The sequence below is a fragment of the Molothrus ater genome, chromosome 2 (assembly GCF_012460135.2).
Source record: "Molothrus ater isolate BHLD 08-10-18 breed brown headed cowbird chromosome 2, BPBGC_Mater_1.1, whole genome shotgun sequence".
Classification (NCBI taxonomy): Eukaryota; Metazoa; Chordata; class Aves; order Passeriformes; family Icteridae; genus Molothrus; species Molothrus ater.
In genome coordinates this window covers 16,307,232-16,320,270 of record NC_050479.2, presented here as the reverse complement: position 1 = coordinate 16,320,270, position 13,039 = coordinate 16,307,232, and the positions used below count along the sequence as shown (strand labels likewise).

Here is a 13,039-nt window from a genome sequence, read left to right as displayed (position 1 = left end):
AGTTTCATTAATTTTTGTTCATTTCCAGTAAGTCAGTATGAATCATCAACATATTGACCTGTCTTGAGCTGAGCAGTGTTTACCTGACCAAAATATTAGGCTGAATTATAAAAGATGTACTTCCAGCTCCTGCACCCCATTCCCAGTTCTTTCAGAAGAGGATTCCATGGTAGCCCTCTAGCCTGGAATGTTCCATCAGCCTATGCCTGTGGACATCACATAGCAATGGCAGTACAGCTTTACAATGCAACATTCCTAGTTATCTTCATCCTTTGTGTCAGAACTGTATTAGGAAGGAATTTTTTTTGCTCAGAGGTGGTGAGGCTCTGAACAGGTTGCCCAGAGAAGCTGTGGGTGCCCCATCCCTGGCAGTGTCAAGACCAAGTTGAATGGGGCTCTGAGCGTCCTGATCTAGTGGAAGGTGTCCCTGCCCAGATGAGGGGGATTGGAATGAAATGATCTTCAATGGTCCCTTCCAACCTAAAACTTTCTATGATTCTGTGCTTTGGTTTTCATTTGTAGTTACTCTTTGCCAGCACTGCTGAAGTCACTCAAAAGGAAGGTGCTAGATTTTTACTAGTTAGGAAGAATTTATTGAAGGAGGCTGTATAAATCATTTTAATAAAGCACTGAGAAGTTAGCATTGCATTGACTGCAAAAGTATTAGTTACATGAGTAGCCTCAGCCAGAAAATTTACTATTGCTCCTTTATTGATCTGGAAAATGAGCATTTTACTACCTCACAAAGTAAAACAGATTTTGAGATACTAAATGAACAAATTCATGATATACTAAATTAACAAATTCAAGGGCAAAGGAAGAGGAAAAAAAATTGGAGATCTGTGATTTGTGATCTTCCCATTACAGTCAAGTTAAACAGAGCATTAATCTAAACTACGTGAACGCTCTCCCAGAATACAATTCCAATATACAGTGCATGTGTATTTATATATATATATTCTTAAAACAAGGAACTGTTAGCCACAGGATGACTCTAAACATTTCTGGTCACTCCTAAGAGTCTTTAAGCCCATGTTAAGTCCTTCTGGGAAACAAGCCTTTGTTGGAACATTTGATTAACACTGAGCTAGATATTTTTTGAACAGGTGAATAATTAAGTAATAATTACTCTGTCAATAAAGTCATCCCAGTGTTCCCAGAGCTGTGCTGATCTTAATCAAATTTGTTGGCAGTTGTTTTCTTATGTGCATAATAGTATCTTAAAGTTGCTATTAAAAAACTCTAAGCTCAATTTTTCATGTTTTGGAGAAAACAGTAAAGCTTCTAGTGAAGTGTGTATGTACATTTATAAGTATAAATAAAAGACTGGAAAAATAGCATAAATTTTGACCTTTTTAGATACAAACAATTTTTTTCTGTCTCTAGTAGTAATGAGTATTTAGGAGGAAAGACATGAAAAGCTTGACAGACACAGTATTAGTCTGACCTGCATTTTCTGAAGCTGTTTTGTTGGCAGAGGAAATTTAGCATGAATTATGTCTGTTTGTAGTTCACTAAATCTGTTTGATTAGCTTCTAGAGAAAGGGGGGGATTTGTGTATTTAATGTTTCAATTGTGCTGGTGTGTGTTTTTAAAGCCAAGTTTTTCTGGCAAAGTGATGCCTGTTTCTTGGCAATTCTCTTCTGTTTCCCAGGCATTCATCTTTCCCATTCCCCCTTTCCTTACATTTACCAAATTTTTATAAGCATCTAGTACTCAGAAATCTTCACAGGTTTATTAACTACATTCAGTTTAACAAATACAGTTTTACTTTTTCAATTTTGAAAATGTGTCCCAGAGAGGTTTTTGTTTAGTGATAACATTCAAGACCTAAATTTCAGGAGACGAAAGAAAATTGCTCCATAATTATTCACAGAACATCTAAAATCTACTCATTTTGGAGAGCCTCAGGTAACTACTGTTAGTGGAGTACTCTGTACCCTTTGATGACAAAATATTGCTAAAAGCCAGTAGATTTTAAAGCATCCTAAATTACTAGATGAAAACATGTTTTGGAGAATCTAATATGTTCAGGCATAGACTGTAGTGCTTCTCAGGTATGGTCTGTCTGTGCTATAGGAGTTATTTTCATTTGTCCAGCCATGTCACTTTTGCATTTTTTTGTCTGCTGTGATCTGACCAGACTGATCCTGACAATCAGCAGAAAAGAAGTCTTGAGTTTTCCTTTTCAAATAACAATGCTGCAGTTTGTGCTGCCTTAAGAAATGGCTGTTTTCTGATTTGCTTGTTTGACTACAGACTAAATAGTGAAATGTTGTTAACTTTTAGTGGTTCAGCTTCCTTTGTTCTTGAGAGCAAGGAAAGGTAATGGTCCATTCCTCAAAGGAGTTTTAGCCCATCCCTCAGTTGTAACCCCAGCTTGTTCTACAGTACCCCAGTCTACAGCAACCTTTTCCCCATTTCACATTTTAGTGGAGAAAACTGTGTATTAAAGGAGTTGCAAGCAAAGATGTATTTGGGTTTTTGTCATAATAAAAGGGGAAGATTTTTACCTGTACTCTCACTGTTTTGCCTACAGAGCCTTGGCTTTGGAGTCCATTTTTTGCCTGTGTTGCCTTGTGCACTGGGAAGGAAAACTGGGCCTTACTTTGAGTCATTCTGACCTAGTGGGTGGGTTGGACTAGCAGCACCATAAAAGGGTCAAACACTGAGTCTCAGCAAATCCACAGGGAGCCACTGTGCAGGATTATGAACCCCAAACAAATGAGGAGCCCCACTGAGCAGTAGTGGTACCTGAGGAATTGTGACATGGTCTGCTTTGCCTCTGGTGGTTCTCTGTTGCAGTCTCTTCCAGTGGGGCAAACCTTTGATTTTGGGGTGATTGTTGTGAGAGAACTACAGTGTCTCATGGCACATTCTCTAAGGCAAGTGGTTCTTGAAGTTTTGGTGCCTTACTTCAGCTTTCCCAGCTGCCATAGAGTCCTGCAGCAGTTTCACTTTGGCTATTGTCCACCTAGAAATGCTTTCTCACCTTCACCTAAAGGGTTTACTGTTCCTCTGGCCAAGTGTTCTCCCCACAAGTGAAGTAAATAATCATGAGCAATCAAATCAATGGGGAAGAGTCAAACTATATATATATTTTTTTTTTTTTAGTTTGAGGATGTTCTTTCTCTAAACATCATTATCAGCAATATAAGGAAGGAGTGAAAGACGTAGATTTAGGATAGGATTTGTCACCTGCAACTCTTGGTGCTGTCTTACTCCAGAAAAAGGCAAGCCAGCTGTAATTTAAATCTCTTGAAACAGAATTTGAGTTACTGGATTAAAAGTTTCAAAAAGAAGAGACTCAGTGAAATATGTTTTCAGTTCAATCTTTGTTCCAGATTTTTTGTTTTATATGCCTTTCTTTGACATGAAAAGCATTCTCCAGTCATTTTATTCAAAATCTAAACATTTGAAAGGCATTATTGGAATAATTTTGTTCAAAATCTAAACATTTGAAAGGCATTATTGGAATAATATGGGTATTTACAATTTTTTTTTACAAATTCAACAAACAAGAATTTGGGTGTATACAGAAGAGCTTTCCCCAAACCCCAGCCTGTGGCTTTGCTCCCAGACAGGAATTTATGATGTTTTCATTGCTTCCTCACTTGTTTTTTCTATCAGATAGTTTTCAGGAGAACTCTGTTTTCTTGCTAATTATAATTTTTGTGTATAAATGCTGAAATAAAGATTTCTTATAATTTCTGTTCTCCCAGTGGCCAGACCCAGAATGCCCATCCACCTATTAAGCATAATCAAACGAGATGTAATGCAGGAACAGAGTGCAGGCATGAGCTCTAGAGAGAAGGGAAGTTAGTGGTAGTTTAACTGTGAGTGGAGAATGCTTTGTAGTCAAAAAGGTTATTCTTGTGTGCAAGATTTTTCAAAAAGAACAAGGTCCCTGGGGGCACTTGAGAATCCATCTCCCGCCTTTTCAAGCAGTGATAGATACATCAGGAAATCTAGGGCAGAAACAGAGCGCTTGGTTTTTGAGGTAGTTTGCTTAATAATAAAGTTTGTTTTTCTGTGTTGTGAGGAGGAGTGCCATGGGAAATACGGCCAATGAATTGAAGCAGCTCAGTAAGAAGGCAGTGGCAGCGGGTAACAAACATTTTCTTTTTGCTTGGCAGAGCCCCTTATGGCAAGGCTGTGGATATGTGGTCTGTAGGCTGCATCCTGGGGGAGCTGAGCGACGGGCAGCCGCTGTTCCCTGGCGAGAGTGAGATTGACCAGCTCTTCACCATTCAGAAGGTGCTGGGCCCACTGCCAGCCGAGCAGATGAAGCTCTTCTACAGCAACCCACGCTTCCATGGCTTGCGGGTAAGGGAAAGCTTTGTTCTTTTTTCTCATTTTTCTTATTTACTTGTGTGAAGTGCTGCAAAGGTTCTTTACATTTGCATTGTGCGTTATCTGCTGCCTACGTTTCTGGGTAAGTATAGGATGTAGAGATTATAAAGCATTCATAAGTCAAAGTAAAATTCTGATTACACCAGAAGTGTAAGTTATTTGTTTTCTTGTTAAAAGTATTGTAAGTTATTTGTTTTCTTGTTAAAAGTTGTTTAAAGATTTTCTTTCGTTTCTTAGATATTTTTGGCATGCAGTTTACTTCTTATACCCAATCTAACATTGCCCTGCCAGGTTTGCACTGGAAAGTTTAGTGGCAAAGCTCTGTAAGGTCAGGATGTGGAAAATTTAGGACTGTTGTCTATAAGCTACTTTGTTGGGAAAATCAGAGCTGTAGATGCTACTACCATGGCAGAAGAGCTTTTTGCCTTTTGACTTACATTCCTGGGGAGTTTAAGTCTCTTGAGTAAAAAAGCTCTTCCTACTGAGAGCATTGTTCTCTTCAAGGGTTTGCCAATATAATATAATGACAGAGACTCACTTGTGTGAAGATCTACCCAAGCTGGGATATGCAATATGGCAAAATACCAGTATCAATAAATAAATATTAGCTCTGTTACTTTTAACAGTACCTGGTCAGTGATTGTACTCATGTTTCCTTGTAATTCAGTTTTGGTTGTCCTTTCTTTATTGATCAGTGTTGCTTGGAAAGGTGAGTTTATGATCTCGGTAATATTCTGAAATCTGTAGTGTAAATCATATGAAGAGGCATATGAGGGTTTTAGGAGACCTGATCTGTGCTAAAGACTCAAGATTTGAGTTTTACTCTGAGAAAGAGAAAATGTGAGAATGTGAAAGGGAAGGAATGGGGACCTAGTTCTGTTAAAGCATGTTCAAAGTTGCCACAAATTTGTTTTAGCTAACAGTGATAAGAAAGCAGTTGGCTTAAGATGTTAGGGTATTTATTTTAGGTATAAGAATAACTGATTCTGAAGAGATTTTGTTGAAGTTTGTAGACCCTTCAAGAGTGGAGGGTTTAAAAAAAATTATTAGACAAGTATTTCTTGCAAGGTCCTGTTTGTATTTCATCCTGTTTAAAACAGTGAGTTGGATGATGTTTTTGTATGAGAAATTTATAACCCCTTCTCAGGAAAACAACACTTTAAAAATTGTGAGTCAAATAAATTACTGCCTCTTCAACATCATTTTACAGCATTTCTGATTGTGAAGTGTAATCTTGTTTGGATAAATGCTCTGTGATGTCTTAAGATGAAATATCTTTGTTTTGTAGCTTTAAAATACAATAATTCAAGAAGACAGCACAGACCTAATGTGATTAGCACAAGGCTCAGAGTTATGAGTCTGTTCTCATCCCGGATCAGTGGTTCAGTGCTTGGCCTCAGACATGTTCCTGCCTTCTTAGTCCCATCTGTAACGTCAGGATGCTGCTGATGTGGACAGGGCCATATGGCTCCTCATTGAGAGTATTTTTTAGAATTGAAGTGAAGTCTGAATAATGGCTTAAACATCAAAAAAACTACAAAAATTATTTGTTTGAAATATTATATTCATTAGTTAATTTGTGAGAAAAAATTATCCTATGCTATAAGACAGCCTTAAAAGTACATTTTTTCTGAATGTAGCTTAATTTTCTGAATGTAGTGCTTAATACTGAAAGATTTTCTGTTGCAGAGCAGATAGTAGGTATGCTGTGATCAAGCCAATTATTACTTACAAGCTGGATTTGGTGCTGGATATTCTCAAGATAGAAACTAGCCCATGATGTGAAATTTTTTTATATGTTTAGACTTCGTGAATTTCTATATTACCCTAAGTGAATAGTACCATATTGTAAAATAGGATTAAAAAATTCTCTTCAAAACAGCATGGATCCAAACACAGATTTGCAAACTTGTCTTTTCTTTCTACTCATATCCTCCATATATATGTATATAACACAGTTTTCCTTGCTCCTGAGGTTTAGGGAGTATTTAGTGATCTCTCTTCAATTCTTTTGAGGAGGAAAACATCCAGGGTATGTTGAAGACATAAGGAAGTAAAATAATATGGGATCAGAAACTACCAATAGGCTCATGACTTTACAGAAAATTGTGAGTGGCAATGTAGGGATATAAATATTTGTTCTACCAATAAGTTACATGAGGAATGTGAACAATTACAGTGACAAGCCACTGATGCTTTGCATGGCTTTGGCACATTTTCCTGTTTCCCTAATCATTCTAGATATAAAAGCTTCTTTATGATTGTCACTCCACAGGAAGACACAAACATTTTACAATTTGATTTATGTTAAAATTGGAGGAAGCATGGAAGCCTTGTTTTACCCAAGCTACTGTTGAGGATCAATATAGCAGACTTGGACTTTAAAAAATTCTCAATTATTAGTAAACCACTTCAAAATAAAGCAAAGTCAAAAGAAAAATACAGAGACTATTTAGAATAAAAGCATTCAAACTAATGTTCTTCCATTTTTCTTCAAAGTTCACAAAATATAATTCATGAAAAGTAACACTGGTACAACTAATGGATGCCCCCAGCAGTGTGCACTGCTTCTCATGGTGTTGCCAGCAGCATGACCACAGCAGTAACCCTGAAACTCAAATCCTTGAGCTTTTGCCTTTTTTCACTAAAAATACTTGGGAATTGTTCGTTCATGTATAGTATTATGTTAATGTTTTGTATTATTTAGTAATGTTTAGTTTAATGTTTAGTATTATGAATGAGTAGTACTGTATTTGCACTCTCAAATTATCTCTGAGCTATTTTTAACCTTTTTTTTAAATAAATATGTTACTTATGTTAGTTCTGAATCTATTTTAAACCTCCTGTCAATCATAGTGCCACCAAAAAAAATATTAGGTTGATTATTTCTCACTTGAGAATGACTTCTTGGCTGCCCTAACAATCAAGAATACTTTTTTTGGTTGACTAGATGCTTACCACACATCTAGAATTATTTGTTTCACTATAATATTTTATAGTTTTCATAAACAACTAAATTTTTCAGTGCTTAGGATTCCCATTAATTACATGTCTTGATTCACTAGTTTCCATTTTTTTAAACATTGTATTCATGCATTACCTTGTTTACATGATCAGTATATTTACAGTGTATTTTTTACAGTTTCCAGCAGTCAATCATCCACAGTCTTTAGAGAGAAGATACTTGGGAATTTTAAGTGGTGTATTGCTTGATCTTATGAAGGTAGGAAAATGTCTTTTTTTCTCTGTCTGTGATATGTAAGAAAATACATAAGTCACTTTTTACCTTTTTTCTTACATAATGCATCTTAGAAGGACTTTGGAAACTCCATTTTGAGATATTTTGATTCCACCATTGTTTGTAGTAAGGCTTTGTATTTCCTAGGAATCAGGAAAATATCCCTTGCAAATGCCAGGAGAGTCTGTTCAATTTTAACTGATTCGATAAAGAATATGTAGCCCAGACAAAGCATCATCACCATCCTTTGCAGGGTTGTGTATCCACACTGACATCCATGCACTGACTGCTGGGTGTGATCATATTTAGATACATCCACAGAGTATTGGGCTACCCTGAGCTGTTTTTCATTTGTTGTTGGGTAAGGGTGAGGATTTGGACAGTTGTCAAAAACAAAGTTGACACACAGGAGTTCTGGGTTTTTATCCAAACTCTTAATCTGCTTGCTATCAGCTGTACATGGTGTATATGTTAGTTTACTCTTTTGTCCTGTTTTGGAACAAGTCAGCTAGTTACACATGGCCAAACTAGGTTACAGTCCTGGGAGTTCTTCTTATGGGGGATCAGGAGAAGCTCATTCCCCACAAAAACATTGGGCTTTGCATTTGTGCCATGTTCCTGGGTATGGAACACGTGTTGTTGTCATCAATACTGTACTATAAAAACACTCCCATGGTGAGCTGCAGTACAACCCTCACATCATTTCATCCCCAGTGAGCTGAAGAAAGAAGTCATAGTATCCAAAATTAGGTTTATAATCATAGAACCACCAAAGAATTAAAGGCAATGTGGGACACACATGAAGCGTGGATATGGCTAATCAACTCTGAATGATGTGTGATCCCAAACCCCTCTGCACCAGTTGTCTTGGAAAGCAAAGATGCTTTGGGAAATACTTGGGTGTTTACTTGCTTTTAGTAGTATTGCTGTAGCCAGCAGAAATCCACCAAATTTGCTCTACTCTTCTTCAACACAGCCAGTTCAAATCCCTTTGATCTCCTTGCCTTATGAAGAGAGTCAGCATGGCTTTTATCTTGGTTTCAAGGAGTCTGCAATATGTTACACTCCAGTGCATATAATTACTTGTTCTGGTATTATACTTTCTCCTCTATTTTCTAATTCACAGAAACTTTTTTTCATAGTTAGCTGTAGCTCAAGATCTGGTAGTATATATTGCAGAACGGAAATTTCAAGATCAGTCTTAAGACTATTGTTACATGTACTGGGGGAGGGTTTATTTTCATTTTATCCTAAATTTTATGTAGTATCTCAGTGTCTTTTAGGTTCTTTTGATATGATTTAAAAGTTGCAAAGATGTGAAATGAAGTACTTGAGTTTTAGGGAAGCGCAGGTTTCCAAGTAATTTCATTCTTCTTTTCTGTTGATGTTTCTGCCTACAAGGTGAGAAAGGTCAGGAATTCTGTAGAGGGGATATTTTGTGTTTGATCTGCATTTCTTAATTCAAGAATTGGAACCTTGTTAAGCAATGTGCAGATGCCTACAAGGAGAGAACAGAAGGGACTTGTGGTCAAGTTGCATGTTGCAAATGCTGCACATACTTTGTCGTGTGCCTGTCTCTTCTGCAGACAAGGGACAGTCTGACACATGCCCACACTTGTTGTGCTCTTCATTATCTGCATTCCCAGGGACCTCAGGTCAGATTACTAGATTACTGAATAACCCACACTTCAACTTATGCCAACTGAAGTAGGGAGTTATTAACATATATCTATTTAGAGAGCATTTCTGGACTAGATTAATGATGAGGCACCAATTTGACCTTGTTGCTTTGTTGTTGCTCCAGACCTCTGCTCTCCTTCTCAAGTCATGCTGGTTTACAAGTATTAGGGAGTTAGGAACTGGTTTTGCATGTTATGACTTGGAAAAAAAAGACATCAAGACTCTCTTCTTTATATCATCTGCCATTCAATTGTCTCTGCCACTCAGCACCAGACATGCATTTCCTCTGAGCTGTTTGCTAAAGAGAATACTTGTAGAAACCTTTCTTTTTACCCTTGGTTTTCTTCACTTGCCTTAGCTGGACTTTAGATTTGTGCTAATACACTGCTTTTATAGTCCATCTTTGTATCCTGTCCTTACTCTGGTTCTCATCCACTCCTGTTTTGCATTTTTGTTTATTAGGAAATTCCCTGTTTAGCCAACCTGAACCTCTGACAAAGATTGTGGTCTTCTGTACAGTAAGATGCTTTGTTCCTGAACTCAAAATAAATTTTCCATAAAAATCAATGGCTGTCCTGGACATCTTTCCTCTTATGGTAGTTTTTCAGGAGACAATGCCTGGTAATTCCTTATAGAAAATGGAATTTGATTTCCTGAAGTCCTGGGTCTTATCTCTGATGTTTATCTTCCCACCTCTTCTTTCAGTCCTATCTGTAATCATCCTATAGTTGCTACAGCTCAGAGTGTCTTCTGTGATCAGATTTCTCACCAGTACTTTACTGCTGTTGAGCAGCAGCTCGAGTAAACTGAAGTCCCCTCCTTGGCTACTTTGTCTCTCCAGCAGCTGCACTAGGAGATTTCCACCAACTGAGTCTAGAAATCTCCTGGAGCATGTACACAGGCTGGGTGTCAGGATAGCTGAAGTCTGCTGTGAGGATGAGGATCTGTGACCAGGAGGCATTTTTTTTGGTGTTATAGTGAGTTTTCCTCTTCATCGCTTTCATGCTCTTCAGTGCATCGCTGGTAACAAACTCCCATCATAACATGCCAAATGTTGCTTTCCCTTCTAATCCTGACCTAGAGATTGTCCATGGATAAACCTTTTGTTCCATGCTGACATTGGATATGATCCAGGAAGCCAATTTTATGGAGTGCCACTCTTCTCCCTGTCCATCCCCTTCCATCTGAGACCAGTTGTACCCATCAGTGACCATGCCTCAGCCATGAGCCCAGTCCCACTACTTCTCTGTGATTCCAGGCAGATTCCCAGCCTTGTGATAACCTATGGACTTCCAGGTCTCCTTGCCTGTCATCCAGCCTGTGTAAGGTAGTGTACAGGCACTTGTGAGCTGACATCCTCTCTCCTGAGGGGGAATGTAGGAATCACATGCAGCCTCCTCCTCCTCACGTTTGTTCTGCCTTTTGAGCCACTGTAGTGATGAGGATCAGAAAAAAAGGGGAAAAGAAGTTGTTAATCATTCAGTACAGTGTGTGAGAAGGAAAGGTGCTGCATACTGTATGACCAAACTGCATAGGAGTTTGGTTTGCCACTTGCTTTGTTTCCTGAGCATTTTCCATTTTGAAGTGCAGGGATCCTGTGAAGGGAAAGCCAGTTTGTGGTCGAGTGGCTGAATGTGTGTGTGTGTGTGTGTTTATGCATGTGTATGCATAGACACACATTGATTTCTTCTCTCTTAAATACATACAACCCTTAAGAAGTAGCTGGTTTTTTACTTAATAGCCATTCAAACTTTTAACCTTGCTAACAGTCATGCATGTTTGAATATTCCAGTGTAAACTCTGTATTGCTCTTTTCCTGCAAGAAACCTTTCAAACTTCCCAAAAATACTCAAGTCTTTTCAAGTTTTGTGATTAAATATTTTCTACGTGTCAGGAAGTGTCTTTATTTAGAATCACAACTGATCTAACAGAATTATAAGGCAAGTGTTATTCTGAATGTATTGTAAACAATTGAGAGAATTCTTTGAAAATATGGGTGGACTTGAACTCTATAAGCTAAAAACAGAACTCTTTTATTTGTGTATTTTTAAAAATACTAAATGTTAAAATAATGTTTGTTTTTGCCTAAGAATGTTCCCATATAGTTGTTTTTTTTGTTTGTAAAGCTTGTTTCATTGCAGCATTTTATTACTGGTAAATTTAATATTTTTGATTCAAAACAATGTTGTAAGGTTTATCCTGAAAAATATGTTCAAAATACATATACTTAAAACATATATAGATATATATAAAACATATTTTAAAAATGTTAAATATCTTTGTATTTTAAACATACTATCATATATGTGTACATAAAATTATATACATATAACACATATGGTGTTATATAAATAAACACATATGTGTTTATTTTGTATCATATGTATTTTAATGCACCATGAAATTATTCTAGCAGTGACATCTAATCACAGAAACTCTGAAGATTATAAAATTACCCAGTAATGTTCTTTATTTTGTTGTGGGGTTTTTTGTTTTAGTTTGGTTTTGGTTTTTTGTTTTGGTTTCTGGGCTTTTTTTTGCTACTGTAAATACAGATACTAACATTTAAACTTTGGGATTTGTTTTTCAAAGAACTTACTGAAGCTAGATCCAGCAGATAGATATTTGACAGAACAATGTTTGAACCACCCTTCGTTTCAAACCCAAAGACTCTTGGATCGCTGTGGAAGTTCGCCTTCGCGGTCAGCTAAGAGAAAACCCTACCATGCAGACAGCAACACTTTATCTAACAGGTAAATGTAGTCTTGTCACTGTTACCACTGACGTTTGCTCTGCCAGTGAGTGAGTTGTTGTCGTGCTCACACACAGCATCACCTACAAGAAAAGGGGCTGTTTGGCAGCATAGGCACAGACATGTGTGCTGTTCTGTGTTGCCTCACTGAGTAAAGGAAGCAGACAGAGTATTTACAGCTACACAAGCTGAAATTTTTGCTTACTTTCTGCATCAGACTGCATGCATCTTAAAAAAAAAAGAGACAATGTTGAAGCCATTTCTATATATGACAAAGAAAAATAATTGGCTGATCCACCTTAAAAAAAATGTTAGCCTTTTTCTTGAACAATAGGAATTTTGTGGCTTGGAAGATGCCCAAGATTCCAAACGAATGCTCTTTTCTTTGGAATGCTACCACGGCTGTATATGTACAAATCTGTCCAAGATTTTGATATTTAAAAGCTTAAAGTTCACACAGATTTGTAGCGGCTCAATGTCCTGAAAATTGTGCACATTGATCACATTCCAAATTGGAGATGAACAGAATTTTGTCTGCAGTTGCAGTTGTGGATCGTGTCTAGTCTATTTGACCTCAGACTCATAGCAGGATATGTTTGCTCAGTGACTCCCTTGCTGGACCCACATAGCTTGAGAGAAGCCACTTAGTTTTCATACCTCAATGAACCAGGTTTACTGGATGAAATACTTCAGTACAAAAAGCTTCTTGTTATTGCTCTGATAAATGCATTCATAAAGGTCACCCTCTGAAGTATGCAGAATATTTTAATATTCTATATGCAGGCTTTTAATCTTGGCCATATTTTTCTTTAGCTTATCCTGTGAGATTCGAAAAATTGCTCCTCTATTTTAAGACTTGGGATGACATTCACAATCTCTACTTTTTCAAAGATAGACACCAAAAAGTTTTAGTTGCCTTTACAGATGCTTAGAGTAGAAGTTTTACCATTAGACATATGGCATCAGAAAGAAAGACCTACATCCACTGGAAACTTGTCCAAAAGTCTTGCCTAGTG

At 37.3% G+C, this 13,039-nt stretch overlaps 1 protein-coding gene across 3 annotated transcripts in view; it reads left to right on the top strand.

The window, feature by feature from the left end:
- Positions 1-13,039, top strand: part of CDKL5 (cyclin dependent kinase like 5) — a 131,612-nt gene that overhangs the window by 89,415 nt on the left and 29,158 nt on the right. For all 3 annotated transcript variants that reach the window (XM_036387454.2, XM_054514038.1, XM_036387464.2), the window contains exons 9-11: positions 4,137-4,326; positions 7,496-7,576; positions 11,864-12,024. In XM_036387454.2, the coding sequence (XP_036243347.1) occupies positions 4,137-4,326; positions 7,496-7,576; positions 11,864-12,024 (432 nt within the window). The remainder of the gene's footprint in view (positions 1-4,136; positions 4,327-7,495; positions 7,577-11,863; positions 12,025-13,039) is intronic.